Source organism: Priceomyces carsonii, assembly GCF_900007245.1.
Source record: "Priceomyces carsonii strain CBS4050 genome assembly, scaffold: Debaryomyces_carsonii_scaffold_5, whole genome shotgun sequence".
Lineage (NCBI taxonomy): Eukaryota > Fungi > Ascomycota > Pichiomycetes > Serinales > Debaryomycetaceae > Priceomyces > Priceomyces carsonii.
The window spans coordinates 384749-409823 of record NW_026946678.1 but is presented as its reverse complement, the minus strand read 5'-3'; the positions used below and the strand labels follow the sequence as shown (position 1 = coordinate 409823).

Below are 25075 nucleotides of genomic sequence, written 5' to 3'. Positions count from 1 at the left end.
ACTACTTTAGTATACTAAATACAATATATTCATTATTCTTAAGTATAAAATTAGAGAGAGGAAAAAGTTTAGAAAGTGAACTCGTCTCTGAACTGATTCAAGCTCATTCCAGGCTTAACGAGCTCTAAAAGATCCCTTCTGTCCATTGCAATAAATGCTCTTTTAAGTGTTTCCAACAAAGATGACGATTGATTTTGATTAAGAGTACTTGAAGCAGAAGTATCGACATTTTCGACCTGATGCATTGAAAGGCCACTTAAAAGATGCTCAGCAGCTTCCTTGTAGCACCCTATGTTAATGCAAGAGACACCCAAATTATACCTGGCCCTGACAAACGTCGGCTTTAACTCCAAGGCTTTGAAGTATGCGTTAACAGCCTCTTCCGACCGATTAGAATTGGCTAAAGATGCACCTAATCTATTCCATAGAACGGCATCATCTGGCTTGATAGATAAAGCTGCTTTGAAGCAATCTATAGTCTTGTCGAAATCTTCATTTGCATAGAAGAGAACACCAAGTCCCATCTGAACATCTGGATCCATATTAGCCTGATTTGGAGATAACTGGGCAGCTCTTATAAATAATTCTGTAACTCTCTTGTTTAACGAAAGCCTATCTTCGTCTGCAATGGCTGGATTTTGTTCTCGAGCTCTGTCGGCAACTTGTGGATATTTAGTAGAAATCCATCTTTCTAGAGTGGCGAATGCAGCATTATCGTAACCTTCATTAATATAAGAAATAGCCAATGTCATTAAAGCTTCAGAATTCTCGGGATGTAACTCTAAGCATTTTTCTAGTGCAGAAATACCTGCTATTTCCTTTTCATTTTGAGTCTGAACTTCTCCCAATTTTAACCATGCGTCGATATGATTCTGATTTTTTTGTATTGCGGCTTCAAAAGCTAAAGCAGCTTCTGATAGTTTGGCTCCGTTTTCCATCAATTGCAACCCAATCTCGTAAGGATCCTGGTCCTGCGGTAAGTCCAAGAATTGATTGCTTTCCTTTTCTTCGAAACGGTAGTCACCAAAATGGGCCCTCGTCAGAGCATACTTAGCGAAATCTCTTTCCCACTGAGACAAGTCAGCTGGCAAAGGATCAACCTTTGTATTTTTAAAGTCCTCATATTGCTGGCTTATGAAATCATTTTCTATCGCTTCAGAATTTAAGCTATCCCAAACCTCCTGAAATGTCGCTTGATATTTGTCATCAACTACAAAATCAGGAGAAGAATCAGCTTTTTGAATGTCCTCCTCAGCTTCCTTTGTTTCGTTTGTTAGTTCCTCAATCTGCCTGAATTGATTATCCCAATCAACTTGCTGCTCCTGATTCAAAGGCTCACGAGTGGTATGGTTCTGCGAAGATCCAGCCATCGTAGACATTCCCATCATAGGACGGTAGCTTCCCCCATACCTCATGCCACCGGTAATCGAGTGGAACTGTGGTTGTTGCAAGTTTTGTTGCTCAACTGGAGATTGCCGAAACTCATTCGCCCATTGGGAATTACCAGCAATATTGCCAGTTGGTATCTGAGACATCCCAGGTGTTTTCTGCTTGAGAACTGGCGAAGGTGATTGTGTCTGAAACTCGTTAGACCAGCTATATTGCATGCTGCCTGATGGCAGATGATTTTGATTGATCATGTTCAATTCGTGTCTCATCGGTTGAAACTGGAATGACTGATCATGATTAGCGCCCATGAATTGTTCCATCTGTTTTCTCTCATTAGATGACATGGTCGCATCATTTTTAAACCTGTTGACTTGAGAAAACCCTGGTTGTGCTGCCGACTGCCTTTGTAGTGATCTATCTTGTTGAGTATGTTTATTAAACTGCGATATCACATTTCCATTAGCTGAGCAATCAGCTCCTCCTCCAACAAAAGACATCTTTAGTTATATTTGCCGACTTCGTTTATTAGAAACTTCTGCTGTCGATGGTTTTCAAGAAAAGAATCGATTTATAATCCGTGCCACTCCACTTTCTCATGATGGTCCGCTAGGCCAATTTTTCAAGTCATTCCGAGGTCGAAAATTAGATCCTACACACCTATAATAAACATTACATAGAACCAAGCTCAAAATACGAGACGGCAGATGAGCCGAAGTTCTATGATGAGAGCAAATTCTACACTAACATGACTCTTGACTTACAAACATTTATTTAAGCTTCAAATAAAACTACCAATCAAGCTTTTCAGAAGGACTACCTCCCAGGCATTCAAGCAGATTACATATGTCGTCTAGCTCTTTTGTGCTTTCTTCATGTATCTGATTACTAAAAGCTGGATTGAATGGACCACCCTTCTCTTGTTCCAATTTAAAGTGCTCCTTCACCATATCACGTACTAAACCTTGATAGTACAACACACCTCTTTCTTTTTGTGGGTGCAAGTAACCCGTAGTGTACATACCTTGGTTTAAGTTCTTCTGAGTCATTTCACAGAGGTTGAAGTCCTCAAGTTCGACTAATTGCAAAAAGTCGACAAACTCTTTTTTCTTATCTTCCGCAAGACCCTTTTTGGTGTAGATATCGTATTGAAGGATAGTACGGCTTGCAGATTGAGGTAATACTCTAATGGAGTACCATGCTGGGGAATAGCAGTTGATTCCATTATTAGGGAACAAATAGACCCACAATCCGTTGAACTCTCCGCCCGGGTTCTCTTTCGAAGGCTTCGAAGTTTTTGTCGGTTCTTTCTTACCCTTATTAAAACCAAACCAAGATGTTGAATCTTGTTCGGCTGAAGGCTCATCCTTTTGCTCAGTATCTTCCTTAATTATTTCTGCATAATGGCGACAATATCTGGTTTTGGGAACAACCTTATAAGTTTCCATTTTAAACGCAGTGGATAAACCTGGATGAGCAGTTGGACAATGATAGCATTCATTATAACCGTCCATCAAGGTTTTCCAGTTGAACTGGCCATCTAATTCGTAAGACATATGATACTCATAATCAGAGAAATCAAACTCGTTCAATTCACCTTGAATTCCGTTAAACCATTCGTCAAATGGAATTACGTCTTCTTCCGTACTAAAATTAACGAAGACAAGACCTTGTGGAGTAGTATGTGTTTTAATGCTAAATAAAGAATTCTCGTCCTTATTGAAACCTTCAACTTTATCAAAGTGAGGTGCTTTGGTCAACTTGCCGTCGCTATTGTAACTCCAGCCATGGTATTTGCAACCTAAAATAATAGATGAACCTTGCTCCTTCCTAACAACCGGATATGCTCTATGGCGACAGACATTGTGAAATGCTTTCAACTCACCATCAAACTTGGACTTGATAATAAAAAAGTTAATACCAACGCACGTAAAAGAATAGTAATCTCCAGGTTTTTTAAACCTGGAACTATGTGTACAGAACAACCATGATTTATTGAAAATTGCTCTTTTCTCCAACTCGAAAACCTTTTCAGAAGTCCACCAGCTTGCTGGAAGTGTGTGTTTCTCTAATACTGTACTTTCAATAGGGTCATTTGCAGGCGGAGGCTTTGGGACACCCGCAACATCAACAGTAGCCATCTTGGATTCAAACGTTTATTTTCTTTATTGATTTGCAGCTATAAAGCAATGAACTTCTTTATTGAAAACAAGAAACTTGCTAATGGAGACGTGATGACTGGCTAAAAACAGAGGGGAACCCCAAATTATATAGTAACTATCTTTATGTTCCTTAATGTCTCTTCTTTGCGCTATCAACGGGTTTGAAACCGAAAATGGGTCCAAATTCCATTTTGGGAAATTAAGTCCACCGATAAGCCTTAGAACAATTTTGACCTCTTTGGATTGTCGCCAAAAACAACCTAGTGCAGTATCCTAGTTGCCCGCTATCATGGGGTCAAATGACGAAGAAGTTTTATCCAAAATGAACAAGAACAGGATTCCACATAATAGTAATACATTAAATTAGTAAAATTCTATATAAGATCACTTCTAAGAAAACAGGTTTAGAATAGTGAAAAGTCGAAAGACCTCATTATTCAATGAACGATTAACAGAGCCAATCAAGTGACTTTCAAGAACAAAGTTCGCATCAGGTCCCAATCGAAAAATGTCTAGTATTTGAACTATCTTTTCTCTATCAAGGGACAGTGATGGAAGTGCTTGATAAGCAATCAAAGAGTGACTAAGTAGAGTATTGATTACCAATAGTGCGCTCTCAACAATCATACTGAAGACATGGGCCTCAGTAGAGCCACTTGGGAGCTTGGTGGTCTCTGTCACAAGACTTAAAAGAAGGGGGGTAAAGTTCGTCAACAAAACATCTTTATTCTCGAGAAGCCAGCTGATGGAGGTTTTGAGAAGTAACTCTGGTTCTTCAGTGGGAATCATATCAAGTAAGAGCTTTGCTCCAAGAAGAGACTGTAACACCGTAGATGTTCTAGAGAAAAAAAACTTTGTGAGGTCTATCGAGCTTGATTCGAAGGGAAAAATGCATAAAAATATCTGAAAAGCCATAGTCATTAGGGATTCCAGCTTTCCCTTCAAAAATGATTTGATCAATCTCTCGGTCGTCCTTTTGTCTTCTTTTGTTATGTTGATAGTGTTAGAATATGCTGATGACGATATTTGAAGACTTCCATCCAAAACAGCTCTCATCAATGACCGATTATGAGGTTCCCTAACCAACAACTTTGTAAACACATCAATTGCATAATGCAAATAGGAATAAGTGCTCAAAGAAACAGCCGGAATATCAAATCCTTCAAGCTTTGGTCCAAATCCGTAAATTAATGCAAAACTCAAAAATGCTTCTTCCAAGCTCTTTAATTCAATGGTAAAGCTGATGTTGTCCAACATAATAAGACAATCTTTTAACAAGCATAACTTCTTCCTATGAAAAAGAAATTTATTTTCATATTGTGATACTGCCTTGATTACTTTGAATAATAGCTTTTTGAAACTTGAATTGTTAGCCATAGTAGCTTTGTTTACGTCGTTAGAGGATATGTTTCTGAGAATCATCGTGAGAGTTATAAGTTCATCAACCAACATCACTTGACGATTTGTTGCACTTCTTGTTTGTAGTTTGCTAAAGCAATCTTTGTTTTCCTCTTTGAAACCGAGTAAAGAGCTCATGTAATCAACAATACCGAAATCATAATCACTCAGATCATCATCCGGTGTTGGTGGTGTATTTAGTGACGATTTGATTTGATCCTCAGAGAAGAAATCATCCAGCTCGATATCAGAATCGTCATTAATGATCTCACCACTCAATGAATTCACTACATATCCAATATCCTCGCCTTGTAAACTATTTTTGTCAACATACTTTTCAAATATTGAGCCGATACAATCATTCTCTTTAAAGCTGGATAAATCTTTGCTTAAAGACTCTTCTTCTTTAGTAGTCGAGATTATAGAGTCTATCAATTTGATACCTAGTGTTGCTAAAGAATTTAACAATTCTAGACAATCCGCAATTTTAAAAGAGTAATTGACATCTGAAGTCACAACAAGTAAAGTGTTTAAAGCGCTAACCGCTTCGCTATTATTATTAGCATGACTTTTCAAGCTCATGGTTAGAGCCTGAATATTTACTGAGCCCAATTCAGGAGCAAACAAATAAACAGGTTCAGATATTTCAATTTCACTTGCAATTGCTGATAAATTTTTGATATCATAGCCTCCAAATGAATCCAATGTTTTTCGTAAGGGAACATAATTCTTTATGATATTCGGGCCATCGTGTGGTAATTGTACCTGAGAAGTATTAGACTCCGACTGATCACTTTTAGAAGAAACTAAGGGAGACCCGCGTGATGACCTATGTGGGTCAGTACTTGGGTTAAACTGTCGGTTTTGGTTTTGTTTTTGCATCTGCAGTTGTGGAAGCGACTGAGCATGTTGCTGAAAAGGTGATTTTAGATCTTGCTGCTGTTTGAATGTAGTATGATTATTCTGAAGAACGGAACTTTCAGAGCGCGATGCTTGATTCAGTTGCAAGTAAGGAGAATTCACAGCAGCTGGTGAGTTCTGATTGGATGCGTTGCTAGTTCTCGATAACTTTCTTTGAGGAGGAACGGAAGCCAGGCCTACGTGAGGACTAGGACGGGCGGAGCCTGGAGTATGCGAGATATTCGAGTATAACGCAGCACTGGCCATTTGATCTATATGCTGTTGTTGAGGGTGTTGTTGTTCTTGTTGCGGAAGCTGTTGTTGAGTGTGTTGCTGTTGCGGGTATTGTTGTTGTGGGCGTCGTTGTTGTGGATTTTGCTGTTGCTTCAGTTGTTGCTGTCGTTGCTGCTGCTGCTGCTGCTGCTGTTGTTGTTGTTGTTGTTGTTGTAATTGTAATTGTAGTTGTAATTGTTGCTGATGCTGTTGCTGTGGAGATTGTTGAGGAGGCTGCCTCAACTGCTGAGGAATTTGCTGCTGCTGTTGCTGTTGTGAAACCTGTTGTGGGACTTGTTGTGCGACCTGCTGTGGGATCTGTTGTGGGACTTGTTGCTGCGGTGGGACCTGCTTCTGGTGCTGCCCCTGATTTTGCTGTTGCTGCTGAAATCTGGCGAGGATTTGCTTTTGGAAATGAAGCTTCCTCTGTTGTATATCTTTTTGGCCGTCTGGAGTATTACAATATTGCTCGTATGGCAATAAGAATTGAACATAACAGTTTGCTACTTCTTTTTCTACCTGAAGTTTAGCAGCAATGTCCTGCTGAATGTTGATTCCTTCGTAGAGACCAAGCTTTTGGCAAATAACTGTCCAGGGAACAGGGCCCTGAGTTGTATTTTGTTGAAATGATTTGAGCAACTGTTGGGGTCCTCCAAGCTTTTGAGATAACATGTACAAGAAAAACAAATTGACACGTTTATGATTTATAATTGGAGGTTGAGTCAAAGGAGTACCTCTCCTATTCATAAAATCATGCAAGGTGGAAAGAAACAATTCTATTTGCAACTGCGCAATTTGGGCTTGAGGTGGTTTTGCTGGTTGATGGGATGGCTGTGGTTGTTGAAAAGACTGTTGTTGATGTTGCGCTCGTATCTGAGTCTGCTGCTGCTGTGCTTGAATGTTGGATGCCAGAAGTTGCGCTGGTTGTTGTGGCTGGTTCTTCATTGGCACATGAGGCGACATCAGGTTCACCGGAGAACCACCAAACGGAACCTGCTGCGTCTGCGGTCCCATTTGAAACTGCTGATGGTGGTGCTGCTGCTGCTGCTGCTGCTGCTGCTGCTGTTGCACCAAAGAAGGAGTGGATTGAGGCGGAGAGGATGCCAGTGAATGAGGTGACATATTCACTGCACTTTCTTGCAATTCCATATTCTTGAGCCTTCTCGATGCTTGTGCTTGCGCTTGTGGGCTCATATAATTATTCCCCATCATTTTAGCATTAGAGCTATTAGGAGCTGCCAGCTGCTGTGATTGAGATTGCTTTTGAGCATGAAGCATTTGCTGTTGCATAATTTGTTGTCGCATTCTCATTAACTGTTCGTGCTTACCTTGATCAAATGCTGTATTTTGAGACTGCTGTGCATGCTGAATTTTAGGTTGCTGCTGCTGCTGCTGCTGCATGTGGGACCGTTGTTGTTGTTGTTGTTGTTGTTGTTGTTGTTGTTGTTGTCTCATGAACAATTGCGGATTCATAGACTGTTGTGGGTTCCCTCCTTGTATCTGACCAGATTCCTGACCCATATATTGTACACTGGGATCGTTAGCATTGCTATTACCTTGTGGGTTCACGTTCATCCCCAGCTGAGTTTGATTCATGCTCTGCTGTGACTGATTCTGGTCAAATATATTATTCAAAAAATCATCTGCATTTACATTGGTATTGTTGTTTTCTTGATTATTCAGGAATGCATTATCATCAAACCAAAAATTCTCCGACATCTTCTAGATTAAGTTACCTTTTTCACCAAAGACTGTTAAAATTTCAAGGTATCATTAAACTATGAAGACGATGTGGTAATACTTTGCTGGAATACACTATATTTCCGATAGAAGGTTGAAGGAAAAAAAGATACATAGAAAATTTTATATGCAGACCACAACACGAAATTTACGTGAGGCTAGGCGTATATATATGAGTATATAAAGCGTATAAATACATAATAAAAGGAGTATCGATCATCACCTTTGATTCAAGCTCTTCATATCCAAAACTTCCACCACCTTTTATGGAGCTTTCTAGATAATGCTTTGTAATGTTCCATTTCGCCCCAACAGTCTCTGCCCCATTCGCAGCCTGCCATATTAATAACGAAGTCATGAGGCTGAAAGAAGAATTGTGGGTCATCAGCTTGTTCAGAACAGGCCCCATTCGGAAACGAATTTATCTTTCTCAAAGGCAAAAAGGCCGTTCTCTCTCTTATCCAGGATTGAGTGGAATATAAAGATTCCAAAGCGTCTTGTTCCTTATGTTCCCACTGCATATGCATTTGTTCATACATAGCTGGATCCCACCATGCATCCAAGAGCATCTCAGACCAAGTAGACCTTCTCATCAAAAAGGAACCTAAATTAAATCCACCGCAGTCTTGCGTAATTATTAAATCTACTTGCAGATTATAGTCAACATAAGGGAGATCAACAGGTAATTTTAATGGATTAAATGTTTCCAAGGATCTGTAAGTTGCATTATTCAAATCATTCAAGAAGTGTTGTTCGAGAGAAATTTGAGGTTCCATAATGTAGGTGTGTAGATCCAACCACCAAAACCACTCAGAGTTAGGATATTGTCTCATTGTTTGTTTCAAGATGTCTACTTTTTCCCACGACTCTCTCCATTCATGGGAATATCTCTTCTTGATTGTCATGTCTTTTATAGTCAATCCATAGCCATGTTGCCTTGCGTAGTTCTTCTTATTAGCAATGGAGGACCTTTCAACGGACCATTCCTGCGGGCCCTTCCACTTGAGCACTCCACCACCTTCATTAGCTGCCAAGATTATTACAACCTTTGGGCTCGCCGACTTAAAATGGGGAATATATGGCATTGAGGTGAACAATGTTAGACAAATAATTAATATACAAGTCGCTAAAAGTCTCTTATTCTTTGCTGACAATTCAAAAAGCATATTTAAAACTTTACTTGGTGCATTTAAAATCTTATTCTTTGATCGGTGCTTCGAGAACCTGGCTGGCCTCGCATGTAATCCATAGCCATTTTCGATTTCACCTAATTCATCAGTATCGAAGCCTTTTGAATTGCTGGCCACCTTTTCGAGCTCAGAATTCATTATTCTGTAAAGAACAATAATGCCTCGTGATGTTTTCGAAAGACATTTTTTAATATATTCATATCAGACCTCGTGACTTGCATACAAGACTATTTACAACTAGAATACATGAGCTAACTAGAAATTATCTTAGAGGTAGGATATTTTGCTCAAGACACAGCTGACGGCATAAGGGACATTCCGGATGTTCTCTTATCCAATCCACTATACAATCCCAGCAAAATAAATGCCCACAAGTGGAAGCAGAAGGGTTGATCATTGGCGAAAGACAAAGCATACATGCTCTTGAATTTTCAGGGATATATGGAAGATCTCCTGGGTTCGATAAGTCTATATTAACCAACTTGTTAATACTTTGATTTTCTGAAATTTCGTTAGATACCTCTTCTAATTGACTGATACTTTCGTATTTTCCTGGTATACTTAAGTCAGATTTCTCTGTCGCCTTGGTTTGATTTTGGTCTGTATATGCTTTGAGCTTGATGATTGATTTAACGGCAAACTGTATTAAAATGAGAGCACCTAAAAATGAGTAATTACCTGCTTTACTCATATCCTTTGGGCTCTTATTATGGCCGAAGGCATAGCGTAGGCCAAATATTCTTCTCGATATAGAGTAAAACTGTCCCAGGAAATAAAAAATAGCAATATGAAGATTCAAGACAGTATCTAGGACTTTGGAATATGATGAACAAAATTTGACAATCCAAGATTGGTCGTCTTTCGACTCTCGTGCTTGTACTTTTCTCACCAATCTGGAGATAATATATGGAACAACGGCGTAAGATAAAATGAATCCAATCCTTGGGAGTAGCTTAGGAAGACGGTTGCCCGAACGGTTTACGTAAATAAGGTCAACATATTCTTCACCCAAAGTTCTTGAACCGATCAAAGTTGTAAGCATAAGGTAAAGTGATTTAGCAGCAACAGTGATTTCTTCTGGGTGTGTATTGATAAATCTTTGACCCTTGAAAACGTTCAACACATCCTGAATCTGAAGTCTGAATGACGATTCAAAATATGCATCTTTTTGATGTGCTCTCACTGTATTTTGTTAGTACTTTTTTCAAAGACTGTAAAGAACAATTTCTCTTTATTAATTTAACAATGAATTAACTTACCAATTGTCGCAGCATTTGCGAAAGGTAAAGCATGCCTATGAAGTGTAGCCTCTTTTTCTGACATACTTCAATTGCTCCTGAATAGCTATTAAAGCTCATGAAAGTTGGAGCTCGGTATATTTTAAATTAAATAAATATATATTACACAAAATCCATATAGTATAAACATAATGCAATGCCCTGAAATGGGACAGTATATTTAAAATCCGAGCTTAGATTGACCTTTGTGCATAGATCTTTTAGTTGGTCTTTCTGAGTCCAGCAGAGATGTACTGTTTTTACCGTTTAATTTATCAGACAAGTCCATAGCTATGTGAAAATCGTTATGTTCAAAGACATCTTCCACCGGAACCTTGCAATAAGGACATTCTTTCTTCTCTATTAAAACATCTAGCAACGATTGTTTCACACGCTTATTATCAGGTAATTCCAGAGAAGATCTTTTGTTCTTCCTCCGTTTCAAGGAATCCTCTGCTGCGTTGGAAGATGATTCAACCTCAAATTTATTGAATAACAGAGTAATGTATTCTTTCTCTTCCTTTTGCAAAGGCTTTCCAATCGAATTCACGCCCGTGGATTTAGCAGATTTACCTGACATGGAGACTGGAGAAGTGCAATGCAGTTCAGATTGATTAAATTCTTCAAATAATTTGCCTAGGTAATCGTCATTGGCTCTACCTATTGGGGCAGTCAACTCTGAGTTTTTTATCAAATTCGGAGGACCATTAGTTTGGTAGTCGTCATCCAGCTTTTGATTTCGAGCACTATTACGTTCCACGTACAGGTCAATCATATTTAATTCCTTAGTTGCAACAAATTTAGATATTATTAAAGATAGGCTGGAGATGGGGTATATCTTATCATTTTCTATCACAGAGCCAAAACAATCTAACAATAGCTTTTTCGCTGTCGATTCCATAATGGGCCGTAGTTTTTGCAAAGATAGAGTGAGAGGCAAAGATGTTTGCTTGGAATGACTGCCATGTGAAGATGAAGTGACATGAATATTCATGGTTTTTGGTCTTTTTAAAACAGGGTTGCTTGTCCTTTGCAGAATGGAAACATTCATATTTTCATCATCTAAATCAATCAATCTATTACATAAATCCCCAACAAACACATTTAACCAGTCCTGCGCATCAGAAAATCTATCTACTTTGAAAGTAAAGTTCTTTCTAGACATCATCGATTGAACATCAACTCTACTGGTTAGAGCTTGTCTGTAATTTCCTCTGACTATTTCATAAATTTTTTCGGCCAAATTTAAGTCTTCCTTGAATTTGGCTTTTAACGCATTTAAGTCGTAATTTTCTCTTATAAATGATGCCGAGCTCACATCAAGGGGAACCAGAAGCTTTTGAGTTACTATATCGCCTGTCTTCCCACCCATACCAGTGATATCGGTTAATTGAAATTTCTCTAGAAACATCTGTATAAAGTTATTTCTTACGACGGTTTGATTGTCAGGTTTATAGAGTCCACCGGCGAGTTTAGCGATTTGCTTGCATCTTGCCAATCCGCCAGAGGTTTTGTATCCTAATTCCTTATATATCTCGCTTCTTATTTCAAATAATAATTGTGATCCCACCAGCATACATATGTCATCCCAGTCTCTAACATTTGAAGTGTGATTTACGTCCTCCGTCTCAGTCTCAGAAGTTATATCATCACCAACTAGCTCCCCTTTCCAATATATGTGATCCGGGATATCTTCAGGAACAGAAGGCAATTGAAGACTAGGATCCCCATCTTTTAAATAGGGGAAAAATTCAATCAATTTATGGTAAATGAGACGGCCAAAGTCTAAGTAACACTCATCAACACTAGCTTTCTCTACCAAATCGCAAAATTGTTGACAGACTTTAATAATTTTTCTACTTTCACGACGATAAGGATCTAAAGAGACCTTATGAGTGGCTTGCTGGGGTAAGCCCTTTACATATGCCCAATTAGTTTCACCTTTCTTGAATACGGCGGCGTGAGCTACTACTAAGTCTGGGCACTTTTTCTTCGCAGACAGAATATTATCCATTCTATTAATCCCAAACTTTCTAGCTGGATAAGATACAGCAATGAGCGACAGCCATTGAGCGCATACTACAGGGATATCATCATTTAACCCCAACCGAATTTGCTCAACCTGTGCAAAAAAAGCGTTCAAATCGATTAAACCAATCACTGCAAGTGGTGATAAGTAAGAAGACTTTTGGTTATCCAACATAATGAGGTCTTTGTAAGTAAATTTTGATAGTCCATCCATATGTTTCGCCCTAAGACAAGTCTTCCTTAGCTCTTGCTTTACAGACATTGCTGATCAGACATGCCAATTTCCAAATGTACAAATGGAACCAAACAATCACGAATTAGTTTATGCTATGTCTTACTATATTGGTATAATGAGATTGAATTCCTCCATAAGATACCAGACATATAGTAACATCTACTCTTTATTTTAAAACCAAAAATTAAAGTTTTTTTTTTTTTGCTTTATCTTGAGAACATTAATGTGAGATGTATATTTACTCTATTCCACGACATCAAGTCTAGGATATAACAGACTGTCTTCCCATACCTCCATTTGATTGTGACGATATTCCGCTCAAATTCAAACCATAAATCTCCAGGTACTCGTACTATGATCAAACAGAATTAAAGCGCTTTTAGGTGAAACATCAACCCCAGCCTTTGTATGGCAATAAATTGCATCCCTTCCAGTCAAAATAGCTTCTATAGGTAAATTAAAAATGCGTGAAGTGACCCACAAACTAATCTAAATGGCTACGTGTTCAAGATCCTTCATAAAACTTTTATAAATTTAAAGATAAATACATGAAGAAACAACATGATTAGTTCATGCTCGATCGAAGATATTCCTACAAATAATCACTGACAGTACATTGGCAGACATTATCTATTACCTAGAGTAATACTCAGAGTTAGTAAAATGTGACACATTTCTGGATATTAATGGATCTTTAGGCTTTATAAACTGAATACATCAGAAATTACTTATGACTGTACATATATACCTAAAATTGTTTATATCAAGAATTTGCTCGTATGGCGCAGTGGTAGCGCAGCAGATTGCAAATCTGTTGGTCCTTAGTTCGAACCTGAGTGCGAGCTTTTTTTTGTGTTTTTGTGGCACAATTTAGCATTATCGCTGGCTCATGTTCCTGATTTCCTTGTCGGCTTACGGACAAATACTTTAGCACATCTAATATTTTATACATCATTAAATCCTACATATAAAGCTGTCAGATTATTAACTTCTCTATGGTTCACATTTCATATACTTCAGATATTAGGTTGATATTCTTCTTCTTCGCCAACCTCTTGCAATCAGAGATAAGCGCTTGTGGTCCACAAGCGACTAGCCATTTTTCGGCTTTAGGTTCTGTGCCTTCGAATGCTCCGAGGCAATCTTCAAGATCAGGTCTACCGTTCTGAACTTTAAAGAGATCTTTATCTCGGTATTCGCTACCCAACAAAGCATCTGTCGGCGCTATTGTATCGAGCTCTATGCTATCATCTTGTTCTTGTACTTCGGATTCCTGATCGAAATTGTTTCCTGTAATATAAATTTGAATGCTTTCGTGATTCGGATTATCTTGTAGAACTATTATATCGTTTTTAGATCTCGTTACCCAAATCAAATTCACTGTTGCCGACGATGCCAGTTTGAAATGTGATAAGATAGGTAGTCCAAATGATATTCCGGAGCCACCGCAAATTATTACTACATCCTCAGCATTTTTGAGAAAGGCAGGAGATGCGGATGGAAGCGGAGTCGACATTGCATAACTTGAATTACCAATCACCGTGAAATGATTAGGTTTTTTCATTATCAAGGTCATAGTGGAATCATTCTCATCTGAGGCAATCGTGAACGGATATGTTGGGAGTATAAAATTTCTTCTATAATTTAATCTTATATGAGATCCAGGTGACCACGAAGGAAAATTGGATGGCTTAGGGAACAGTACTATTATCAAATTCGACGATTCAATTTCAGTCACCTTCAAATTCTCAATCGTGAATGTCCTTATAAACATCAAATATATCTGTACGCTCATTATAACCAAATTCAAAAAAGTAAATGGCGTAACACCTGGTCGCGAATGAAACCCAATTAACAAGACAAAGAACCATACCGATATATTGTGATAGATATAAAACGTTGTGTACGAGTATCTGCGAAACAGCCTTATTGAGATGATGACTAAAATGCCTGTCATTAAAAGTACTATGACACCCAAGAAATTTAAAAGCTTGAACAGCTTGGTTATTACAGTGCCTTCAAAGAACCACCTGTAATAATATCCTAGACCATGCACATAAGCTGCAAAAATAATAATTCGGGATATCCACTTGTGTAAATCAATAAATTCTAAGTAATTGATAATATTGGGTCTGACAACCAACAATAGATCTAATGGTATCAAACAGTAAGATAAACGCCCGAATCGCTTAAGAGCCACGAGATAGTATTCAACTTTAAAAACCCCCATTGCAGTCAAAAGAACAATCCAAACCGAGCAATGTAACCAGATGGGTACTCTTGCCCCACGCAACGAAAAGATCGGCTCATTTTGTCGATACCACGTATACCACTTTCCTAACACTACTAGGATGTAGTAGAGAAAAGACAAAGCAAACACAAAATATCCATACTTCACATTCACCACATGGTTGTGATGACCAGCATGATGTTTTTCCATTGCATATGATTAGCCGATAGATGTCGAGCCAGTACATGAGTTCTCGACAAACCACACTGAGTAATAGAATTTATTTTCACGTTGCGAAGCCAGAGTTATATACAGGCCATATTCTTTGTTGTGGGAACATTCTTAGTTCAAGAATCTCAATATTACATCATCACCTGTCTCAGACAGTATGTAAAGTAACATACATTAAATATGACGTATGATCACATGTGGCATTGCACGATGATAAGAACCTGCAGTAAACGGTCTGAGTCTTACAGGGCACAGCCACATCACTTATATGGTATCTGCGGCTCCGGGCAAATTCTTATACAACATGGGGCCAAAAAGTTATATGCATTCAATATGCACACCAATGGAAATGCGTTTCTGCAATAATAATCACATATGGGTAGAGCGGAAAACAGCCGGTTTGGCCGGAAAACCAGAAAAATTCAGGGTGCTGCGGACGAATGACCACATTATAGGAGAAAACTAGCCAAAAACTGCCCGGCCCCCCCTCCTAGTGGAGGAATGGTCGACAATCTTCCGCGTACCTGTATTGGGATAACTATCGAAGGTCGAGATTCCAAGTTTTCTTAAGGCGACGTAACGTATGGCACAGTATTTCCTCGACGCAATAAGAGTAGAGCTTACTTAATTGAGGATTGAAATGGTAAGTTTATTTTGCGCATTCGATACGTGTCACAAATAACTATTTTCGCTAAGTGGAACTCCATATTTCAGTAAGATAAGGTGCAGTAAATGAAGAATCTATGGAGTTCAGTAGCACATTAGTCAATATTCTTGTTCATGCTCGTGTTTCTACGTTTCCGTACCTTTCGCTTTAAACTAAAAATCTAAGACAGTGTCTTGCTCTCGCTAAAGAGAAAACAGTCTATCTTAAATGTACCCGAAAAGGCTAATTAACCTTCTGCAGCAATTTAACATTTAAATTCGTCAAAAGAAAAACGGAATAGAAGCTTCTCTTCCGCCTAGGTGACAATCACTATACTTCTATTTTCGTACTCTCTTAGGAAGCTAGCCGCTCCCTCGAGGACCCTCTGGAGATGTGTCGGAAATTGACCGATCTATTTTTCAATAGTCGGCTCGGAATGATGATATTCTTACGTCATACTTCTGGCCAATTCGGGCTTCACGATTAAAAAGTGGCACCCCTCGATACTCATTTTTGTTTCACTTCTAACATGGAATGAAGAAAACAAAGAAGTGGTGGTCAAGGCACGATATGCCAGGCAGTGTAGCAAAGTAAGCGAAGAAGAGATACTTGCAGGGTCAAATGCATGTGTTAAGCTGGGGCTAGTGACGGCATAAATATCGTCATCTTAATCGTTTATCAAAACCTACGTCAGAGCTGAATCCCGAAGTGAAGTCCGTACTAGTACTGCCATACTATATGTGGAAGTGCAACATCATATGCTCAATTACATAGACCACAATGTTTGAGATCAGCGACTTCTCTCATATACCAACGACGTCAATATAATATTTAACACGCACTTGTTGATCGCCCGTAACAGAAGGCGGGCTTATTATTATAGTCAGTCAAACTCTTTCTCCTTCGTATTGTCCTCTCTCCCAGCTTTTTCAATCGTCATCGATAATCTTGATTCTCCAATATATTTCACTTTCCCCTGTCTTAGACTACATATAGTACTTTCCTATCATGGAGTCCCGACATGCAGAACTCAACCTCAATGCTCACTAGCCCACCTGAGACATATTTCCTTATTCTAGGATGCATTCGCATTACATCAACATGTGGCGAGCGGAGTCCCGCCAACTAAGAAAAAATAGACTTCTTTGGAATATCGCGGGCTCCACACCAATGCGCTACACTTCCCATCGTTCCCAAACTTTGACAATCTGCATTACACCAGGAAGAAGTATAAGTAGGGAGCTTATTAACCTAATTTAAACCCCTAATTACCTCTACTTGTTACTGTTAATAAATATTGTATCTTTAATAATTGGCTACACATATAGAGGGCTAGTTACACTTGAGGATAGACAATTTGGCTTTAAGGAACTATACAGAGCCATATTTCAGGTAAACTGAAGTATATATTTGGATTATTGAGATTGGAAATTTCTATTAATCACTTTTCGTTACCATTATAGGTCGAAATGGTATACGTCTCAGAAGGAGCAAAATGGAGGGCGTACCAATTCAGCGACCCCTTCGCTGCTGGATCCTTTTACGTTTGCAATAAGGTATCGAAATTTTGTTGCCGTCCTGACTGTGATGCACGGCCCGATACCAACTTGAAATCTGAAATTAAATTTGTTGATAGTTTATCGGATGCTGTGAATTTGGGTTACGTCCCTTGTGAGCATTGTGACCCTATGAGTGGTTCTTCAATCGATGTTCAATTATTGATAGGCTGTGTCGCTAATGTCAATGAGAAAATAGGATTCATGGCTCCATTATTGGACGAAAACGAAGAAAAGAATAATAGGGCAATTAAAGAAAATATAATAGAGAACAAAAGAGCAAGCGAACAGGTTTCCAGAAGATGTTCCGCACCTTCTATCAATTACGATGGAAAGTTTTCAAAAGATTTTGAGGCCACCTCATTATCTAAAAATGATTCTGATCATTATAGGCTTGTGGATTTGGCCTGTAGACACTTGGCTTTAGCTGCTGCGGTAAGTATATTTCAACCTCAAACTCCGAAGGGTCCAAGATCTCCAGAGGAAGCTTTGAGTCCTGGGTCAAACTCCAAGAAAAGAAGAAGAAGAGGCGGAGTCTTGGGATTTAAGGAATTAGCTGCTAAGTCAAAGTTGTCGGCATGGCACTTTCATCGTGTCTTCAAATCTGTCACCGGATTGACCCCCAAAACTTATGGAGATAAATGTTGGGAGTATATTAAAAGTTATAAAGAATCTGGAAAGATGACAAAATTCCATCAAGAATTTTATACCCCGGTAAGCTCAGGGTCGAGCTCAAGTATAGAACCGGCATCGATCGAGGACACCACTGAACCACTGACTAAGAAAATAAAGATCGAGTCACCAATCAATGATTCTTTGGTAATGCCTAACCAATCTAACGAGATAACCTCATTCATGTCTGACGATCAGAAACAGAGATTTCAAACACCAGTATCAGGGTTCGATTTCAATCAACCATTGATGAATAATAATTTCAACATGTTTGATCAAGAAGAATCAAGAGTACCGACAAAGGCATTCTCTTTCCCAGATTTGACAAAATTTGCAGGAAATCAGACTTCAAATTCTTCTTCGGTCTCATCATCGAACTCTGCGGTTCCACCATCACTTTTCGATCACACTCATATTGATGATGTTCGCAACCCAGGATCTAATGTCCAAGAATCTCCTTTGTTGGAAGAATTTTTTGATGATGTTGGAGGTAATACACTTGATCCAAATCCTCTTAACATGAATCCTATGGGCAGTGATATGACCTTAGACAATGCCCAATTGAATAATATTAACTATTCAGGGAATGAATTTTCAAACTTGGGTGACTTCACCGATGTTCAATTTCAACTCAACCCGTTGAATCAGCCATTAATGACTGACACGATAGATAGTCAAGGCATTATGGGCTTGTCACCAGAAATGTTGTCGACTTCGAACATATGAGTTATTTTAGTCAAACGAACTCTACATGAAATTAATAGATGAAGATTATTACGAACACAATTGCATCCTTAATGGCTGCTTTAAATAAATTATGCATACCTTTTTATGAATATTTTGCAGTAATGAAATTAATATATGTTACATTTGAACATTTCAGAGTAGTAATTTAGAATATATTCAAAGTTGTTTAATCAACTGTAGATTAAGACAAGTTGAAGAAAAAGTATTCGACATATCTAAGTAAGAAATGAAAAATCTCTTCTCCGCTTGATACTATAGTATAGGTGAAAGGATTTTAAATGTTACAACGAGCAGCGATATACTGCATGACTGTGCTGACTCCGTACTCAAAGTAAATTATGTCACCACGATCTAGAATTTGTATAGAGTCTTCAACAAACTAGGTGATTTTACTCCATTTTACCCACAAGTACTTTCATGCAATAGCGCTTCTATTACTATCCACAATGTCCGCGGACACTGACGGAATTCAACAAGTTCCAACTTGTAATTGATATACGGAAAGTATGGGAAGTTCGACCGCGCATTGTAGCGAGCGTGCAAACGCTCTCAGCACCCCTTATTGACCCAGAATCGAGAATTCATGAAGAAACCTACAAGGAGAGCTACAAGCACAATCATGGTGCATAGAAATAGATGTTCGTGAAAATAATTAGATCATACATTTACGAAGATTTACGTTGAGAGGAGACCGAATGATGTTCGTAAATAAATCTATCGATATACACGTATTCAAGATTCCTTATATTGACTCACTCTGTGCTTATTTTCAGACGCAGCATGGACCAATTGGACGAAGGCATCACTCGTTAACGTAGATTTATCCTGTGAGTCACTTGACTGAGATGAGTTCCTCTGCAGTGAGTCAAGAGCATCACCAAACTTCTTCCAAGATGTTAAAGGGCTCGATTGAACTTCGTTTTCAACCTCACCCTCATCATCAAATAAGTTAATTTCATTAGGATCATCATCCTCTTCAGTTTGAAGCTTCTTCAATTTTTTGATTCTGTTATTCAATTTAACTAGCTGAATAGCTTGCCTAAATTTGACCTTCGCGTCAAAGCCGTGCTTCAAGTTTGGTAACAAATCTGCTTCTCTATGCTCTGCGGCAACTGAGACTAGCCAAGGATCTTCTAATAGTTGTTTCGCCGTAGGTCTTTTTTCGGGGTCAAATTGTAAAGCCTTGATTATGAAGCGACGTGCATCTTTCGATACATCTTTCCAATATTCAGCATGGAAGATAACTGCATTATTGTCTTTTACTTCGTCAATAAAATCATCCACATTTTCTGAATGAAAAGGAGAATATCCACATAGAACTGTATATGTTATGACACCCAAGGACCAAATATCACAGGGCTTACCGTGACCAGTTCCCAAGATTACTTCTGGGGCGGCATAGCCAAAGGACCCCGCCGAAGACGTCAATTTCTCATCCAGTGATTCTAGTTTCTTTGCAATACCAAAATCCGCTAGAACTATCCCAGAGTCTTCTTTTGAGTTCAAATAAAGGATATTCTCAGGCTTTAAATCACGATGCACAATATCTCTGTCATGCAAATAATCTAACGCTTCCAACACCTGAACAATAACCAATGATGCATCATGTTCTGTAAACCTACCTTTACTTACAATTCTATCAAATAATTCACCACCAGTGGCCAATTGAGTGACAAGGTAAAATTTATCCTTTGATTCAAACCAATCTCTAAATCCAACTATATGGGGATGGTGTAAAGCTCTTAGGAAATTTAATTCTTCAATAACAGAATCCTCGTGACCTTTAAGAGCCCTCTTCAAAATAATCTTTACTGCTACTTCTTCACCAGTGACATTGTCCCTAGCATGTCTAACTATTCCAAAAGAGCCAGCACCCAAAGTTCTTCCAAAAGTATACTTAGATTTCCTCGAATATGAGTCAGGCTGACCGCTCAATTTCAGAATTAACTTCTTCAAATGATGGCCATCTGTTGATTCGGAACTACTAACCATGATAAGAAAATAATTTACACCGAAAGTCCTTCGCCACTTCGATGCTATAAGGCTATAGCATATCAAGATTACGATTTTTCAATGATCATTAAATCTTGTCTACTTCACTATATGCAGTCAAGGGGCTGAGACTGTTGCAATTTTAAGAACAATTAAGGATCACTAAGAGAAGATCGGCCTCCAAGATTCAGATATTTTTTCACATAAATCGGAAGTGACTACATCAAAATATTCTGGGCTAGGCTTCTAGTGAATTACTGATACTTAATTGATTACAAAACCCTGCTCAATAAGTAAACTAAAGGAGCCAAGAGTTTCCCTATAGGATTCTAATTCCAGAATGCATATATGAAAAGGCATTTTAGGTATTCCGACTATGGTAGTTAAAGCATTAAGGCGCTCCATCAGAAATTTAAGAATTTTGCGCACATCCGTGTTACCGGGCCCGGAAAACCCTATACTCAATTTGGAAAGTAATCTCTGATAGACTTTTCTAGAAACCAGGTCTTAGTTAAAGTTTTAGTTTCCTTAAACATGGTGAAAATTTGTAATACCTACATTAAGAATATGCAAGAGCATTTAGTTTGTTTATCTTGAGTATAAAGCGCATTACATGGCTTTATGTTCGCTAAGGATAGGTGAAATTATGCAACTGAGTTCCACATGAAATACTACTCAACCGAGGCTAGACACAATACGTACAACATCAATGCTACATTAATTTATCATCCTGAGTTGGAAATGTCTGATCGCTATAAAGAAATACTTGAAGTAACTTCAAAAAAGAAATGTGGCTAGTTTATGTCAAGCACAGGCGTCAAGCACCACCACGTGTTGAGAAGGATCGACCTTGTGCTATTGAAATGCTTATAGTACTGTGAAAGGCGTTATTGTCGCATATGGCGGCTGAGAAGAGCATTTCAGTTCCTAATTACGCTCAGAGACAGAAGCATGCGTTTCAGAGAGAACACTTGATTAATTTCACGTATGCAAAACCGATTACGACTTTCTATCATATTCAGTAGTACCCTCGCATTAACTATTAGGTACCCTCGTTCTTACCATCGCTTCCCGAAAAAGTGGAACGTTTATCATTCTCCCTAAACGCATTTAATTTAGGTGTAATTGCCCAAGAAGCATACATTCTTTACCCACAGTAATTTATGCCCTTATATACACCCTTTCCTTTATAATGAATCTCTCATTTTGTGACTCCAGTGATCACACTTTACCGCACGAGACTGCTTTCATAATGTGCTCAAAACTTTCGTTCAAAATAGAACTCAGAGATCTAAAATCAGATATTGTGACAACAGACTGTATTCGAGAAGAAGCATAATAATAAGCCGTCAACTTTAGACTGAATAGAAAGAGGGAAAGGACCATTCTATCTTTCAGAAACAACAAATCTGTTGCAGGAAACTCAAACTTATCTATTGAATGTTGGGTGATGATTTCCGAATGAGAAGTAACTAGGCGCTAAAAACAGGTTGAAGTAGTATGCTAGGAAAACTATTTAAGGGCCAGAATGGAGCCACCGGTAGTCCCACAAATTCAGTTCCCTCCACGAATAGTGGCACTTGTAACACGTCTCATAATTCTTATGAGGATCCATACACTCGAGAAATACTTTATGGCACCTTAAATCAAAATCTAATTAAACCATGTCATTTGAACCTGAGACAATTTAGAATATTGGTTTGCCAAGATGGAGGAAATCTTAGAACTAAACAGATTTTATTCGACTCTGCTTGTGAGAATAACATGATTCCAATATGGGGCACAAGGACTGGAGTAGCGAAAACGCAACCTAAAGTGTTCCACAGTGTTAGCGAACTCAATGACTACACATTTGGATGTGGTTTACCATCAAATGAATCAATTTGCACCACAAAGGCACACATATTACCAGCCCTCAATAATGATCTGGTAAACGGAGCACAGCATTCAATATTGATTTCACGTTTATTTCTGATTATAGATGAAGACAATTATGTAAATAATTCAGATGAAGGATGGAAACCGAAATCGGCTTTGTCTATCAAAGCTAAAAATTATCTTTTTTCGAAGGACAGAGTTAGTAGTAGGTTTTCGATAGGCTTAGTCGTTCCGTTGGAGTCGTTGAATGATTTACATGATGTGATCTTTAACAACTGGGAAGAAATATCCCACTTTTTGATTGTATTACAGAATATTATTATAAAGAAACTAGTGGCTCATTTGACTGAGAATGCATCTTTTATAGTCAATAAGAGAATTCAATTGACTAGTGGAATCTTACAAAATGATCACGAATTAGGAAATCAGGTTTTTAGGCTAGTCAAGCTAATTCACTACAATTCGAATTTGCCCAAACTAATAAATTCAAATTATTTAATAAGATCTTCTACTCGAAGTTCTAAATACAGTGCAATGATGCTTAACTGGGTGTTAGAAATTTTGAACTGGCTAGAATTTAAGGACGGTAAGCCCACTTTCAATCATCCCCACCTGTCTCAGAATACGTCTTTATCAGTGGAGCATAATTCTACTTTTTTATCAAATATCATAGCATTGATAATACCTTTAAGAAGGCAATTAATGCTGAAACCAGTCTCCGATTCTTCAGATTCCAAAAAGAAAGAGGTAGTCAGAATTGTTTTAATGACTGGGAATCCAGTGGTTGCCAAAAAATTGATATTCATCTTAAATGGCTTCATTCCTGAGAGAGAAAGTGTTGCATCTTTAGATATACCTGATTATAGAAGTGAAAGAAACATAGCATCTGACGCTTATGATGATATAGATCAACTGAATAGGTCTTATGGATTAGATGCGTCAAAAGGAGACTTACATAGCATTTACTCTGGCGATTCTGTCTTGGAGGCCCGGCCTATTCCTATTCGATCACCTAACTTATCTCGATCGGTTGAATCTTCTGATAACTCCCCTACTAAGTCTTTTCTGATAGTAAAAGGTTGGGAAATTCCGAACAAATCAGTTACGAGTACTTCAGGCATCACAAACTCAAACATCGAAACGACTTCTCAAAACATACCAATTAAACAGAAAACAACACCAGGGTCTTCACTATCGAAATCTTCATCCATGGCTTATCTATCATCATCTTTGAATTCATCATTATCCTCTTCTCAATCAAGTCTTTCGAAATGGGGGGGAAGTTTTTTGGATAAATGGAAGAATCCAACAACGCCAACTACACAAAGTTCCATGAATGTTTTCGAACATAATATAGACCATTTCAATTCTCCAATATTTGGTAGCCTTTCAAAAAGAAGTTCTGTTCAGTCATTGAGGTCACCGTCTCCGGCAATCGAATATGAAGATTATGGATGGCCGCAAACTTCACTTAATTCGAATTCTTTCCAACATAAGTTATCAAGGACACAATCGATGTATGATTTGTATAATAAAAATTTGTTTGAAGAAAATAAACCGATTGATCTTAATAGGACCAGAACTTCAATATTTACTCCCTTGACTGAGAGCAACGTTGTTAAGAATATAGATACTCATAACAGAGATGCGATATATAAGAAATGTTCTTTTATAATGAAATCAAGAATCAGGTTGACCTCTTCAAGGGAAGGAGTGCTCGAAGTTGAACCTATTATCTTCGAAAAACAAGAAGACCTCGATAATGATGGAATAACAATAACTTCTAGTTTTTCGGGTGGGGCACCGCAAGAGTTACCAGTATTCAAGCGGAAGCCATTAGCACCTAGCGTGGCATTTTCAGATGAATTCAGACCGGAATTTTTGTTACAATCGTGCCCAATAAACCCGAAACTAGAAAATCAAGTGATGAATGCAATGAAAAACGATTTACTTTTTAACTTAAGTAGCAAGAAGTATGACAAAATATCTTCCAAAACCATCTTCATAAGTTTAAGGGCCCGAGAAGTTAAGGTGATTGAAATGGCTACTGAGGGAGACCATAAAGAACAACATCCTTCGCACGAGGTTTCATCATTGCCATCCTCTTATAATCTGGCTGATTCGACACCTACTGAAATTAATTTTCAAAGAAGACCCTCTGCTGGTCAAGGTGGCGCTGGAAATAGCTACAAAACGACTATCAGAAAGGTTTTTTCTCCTCATAGATCCCTGGGAGATAAAAAGTTGGTGAATATCATTGAAAATACCTTCCATGAAATCAACTCTTTATTAATCAACAATAAAGCCGATTCAAAAACGGCAAGCGACTTTAATAGACTGCTCTCGAAGTGCGTTGCCGATCTATTAGGCTAGTTAGTCCGGAGTCGTTGCAACTAAGTCCCGATGTGTATTTATATTGAACCTTTACAATTTTGTGTAACTAATGAAAGTTAGGTTTCGAAAAAAAAAACCTTCGTATCTCAAGACTTGATCATAAGAATTAAGGCTTAAATTTGCTGTGTTTAAACTCTAAA

General features: G+C 38.3%; 10 protein-coding genes across 10 annotated transcripts; 2 read left to right on the top strand and 8 right to left on the bottom strand.

Moving 5' to 3' along the window:
• Window positions 1-68: 68 nt before the first annotated feature.
• On the bottom strand, window positions 69-1886 carry PEX5 (Pex5p; the record flags this gene model as incomplete). Its single annotated transcript, XM_062954525.1, has 1 exon — window positions 69-1886. The coding sequence occupies one exon, from the start codon at window positions 1884-1886 to the stop codon at window positions 69-71; it is 1818 nt and encodes a 605-aa protein (XP_062811219.1).
• A 291-nt stretch (window positions 1887-2177) lies between these two features.
• Window positions 2178-3527, bottom strand: PRCAT00004524001 (uncharacterized protein; the record flags this gene model as incomplete). The annotated part of the gene is made up of 1 exon (XM_062954524.1): window positions 2178-3527. One exon carries the CDS (start codon window positions 3525-3527, stop codon window positions 2178-2180), a length of 1350 nt encoding a protein of 449 aa, XP_062811218.1.
• A 411-nt stretch (window positions 3528-3938) lies between these two features.
• On the bottom strand, window positions 3939-7838 carry SWI1 (Swi1p; the record flags this gene model as incomplete). Its single annotated transcript, XM_062954523.1, has 1 exon — window positions 3939-7838. The coding sequence occupies one exon, from the start codon at window positions 7836-7838 to the stop codon at window positions 3939-3941; it is 3900 nt and encodes a 1299-aa protein (XP_062811217.1).
• A 260-nt stretch (window positions 7839-8098) lies between these two features.
• MNN10 (alpha-1,6-mannosyltransferase) lies at window positions 8099-9025 on the bottom strand (the record flags this gene model as incomplete). The annotated part of the gene is made up of 1 exon (XM_062954522.1): window positions 8099-9025. One exon carries the CDS (start codon window positions 9023-9025, stop codon window positions 8099-8101), a length of 927 nt encoding a protein of 308 aa, XP_062811216.1.
• A 286-nt stretch (window positions 9026-9311) lies between these two features.
• On the bottom strand, window positions 9312-10372 carry PRCAT00004521001 (ubiquitin-protein ligase peroxin 10; the record flags this gene model as incomplete). Its single annotated transcript, XM_062954520.1, has 2 exons — window positions 9312-10231; window positions 10309-10372. The coding sequence occupies 2 exons, from the start codon at window positions 10370-10372 to the stop codon at window positions 9312-9314; spliced, it is 984 nt and encodes a 327-aa protein (XP_062811215.1).
• A 135-nt stretch (window positions 10373-10507) lies between these two features.
• Window positions 10508-12616, bottom strand: RAD32 (DNA-directed DNA polymerase eta; the record flags this gene model as incomplete). The annotated part of the gene is made up of 1 exon (XM_062954519.1): window positions 10508-12616. One exon carries the CDS (start codon window positions 12614-12616, stop codon window positions 10508-10510), a length of 2109 nt encoding a protein of 702 aa, XP_062811214.1.
• A 973-nt stretch (window positions 12617-13589) lies between these two features.
• Window positions 13590-15029, bottom strand: PRCAT00004519001 (putative metalloreductase; the record flags this gene model as incomplete). The annotated part of the gene is made up of 1 exon (XM_062954518.1): window positions 13590-15029. One exon carries the CDS (start codon window positions 15027-15029, stop codon window positions 13590-13592), a length of 1440 nt encoding a protein of 479 aa, XP_062811213.1.
• Window positions 15030-17165: 2136 nt separating this feature from the next.
• Window positions 17166-18650, top strand: ADAEC (Adaecp; the record flags this gene model as incomplete). The annotated part of the gene is made up of 1 exon (XM_062954517.1): window positions 17166-18650. The coding sequence occupies one exon, from the start codon at window positions 17166-17168 to the stop codon at window positions 18648-18650; it is 1485 nt and encodes a 494-aa protein (XP_062811212.1).
• A 753-nt stretch (window positions 18651-19403) lies between these two features.
• Window positions 19404-20663, bottom strand: CMK2 (calmodulin-dependent protein kinase; the record flags this gene model as incomplete). The annotated part of the gene is made up of 1 exon (XM_062954516.1): window positions 19404-20663. One exon carries the CDS (start codon window positions 20661-20663, stop codon window positions 19404-19406), a length of 1260 nt encoding a protein of 419 aa, XP_062811211.1.
• A 1500-nt stretch (window positions 20664-22163) lies between these two features.
• PRCAT00004516001 (uncharacterized protein) lies at window positions 22164-24914 on the top strand (the record flags this gene model as incomplete). The annotated part of the gene is made up of 1 exon (XM_062954515.1): window positions 22164-24914. One exon carries the CDS (start codon window positions 22164-22166, stop codon window positions 24912-24914), a length of 2751 nt encoding a protein of 916 aa, XP_062811210.1.
• Between the last annotated feature and the right edge of the window lie 161 nt (window positions 24915-25075).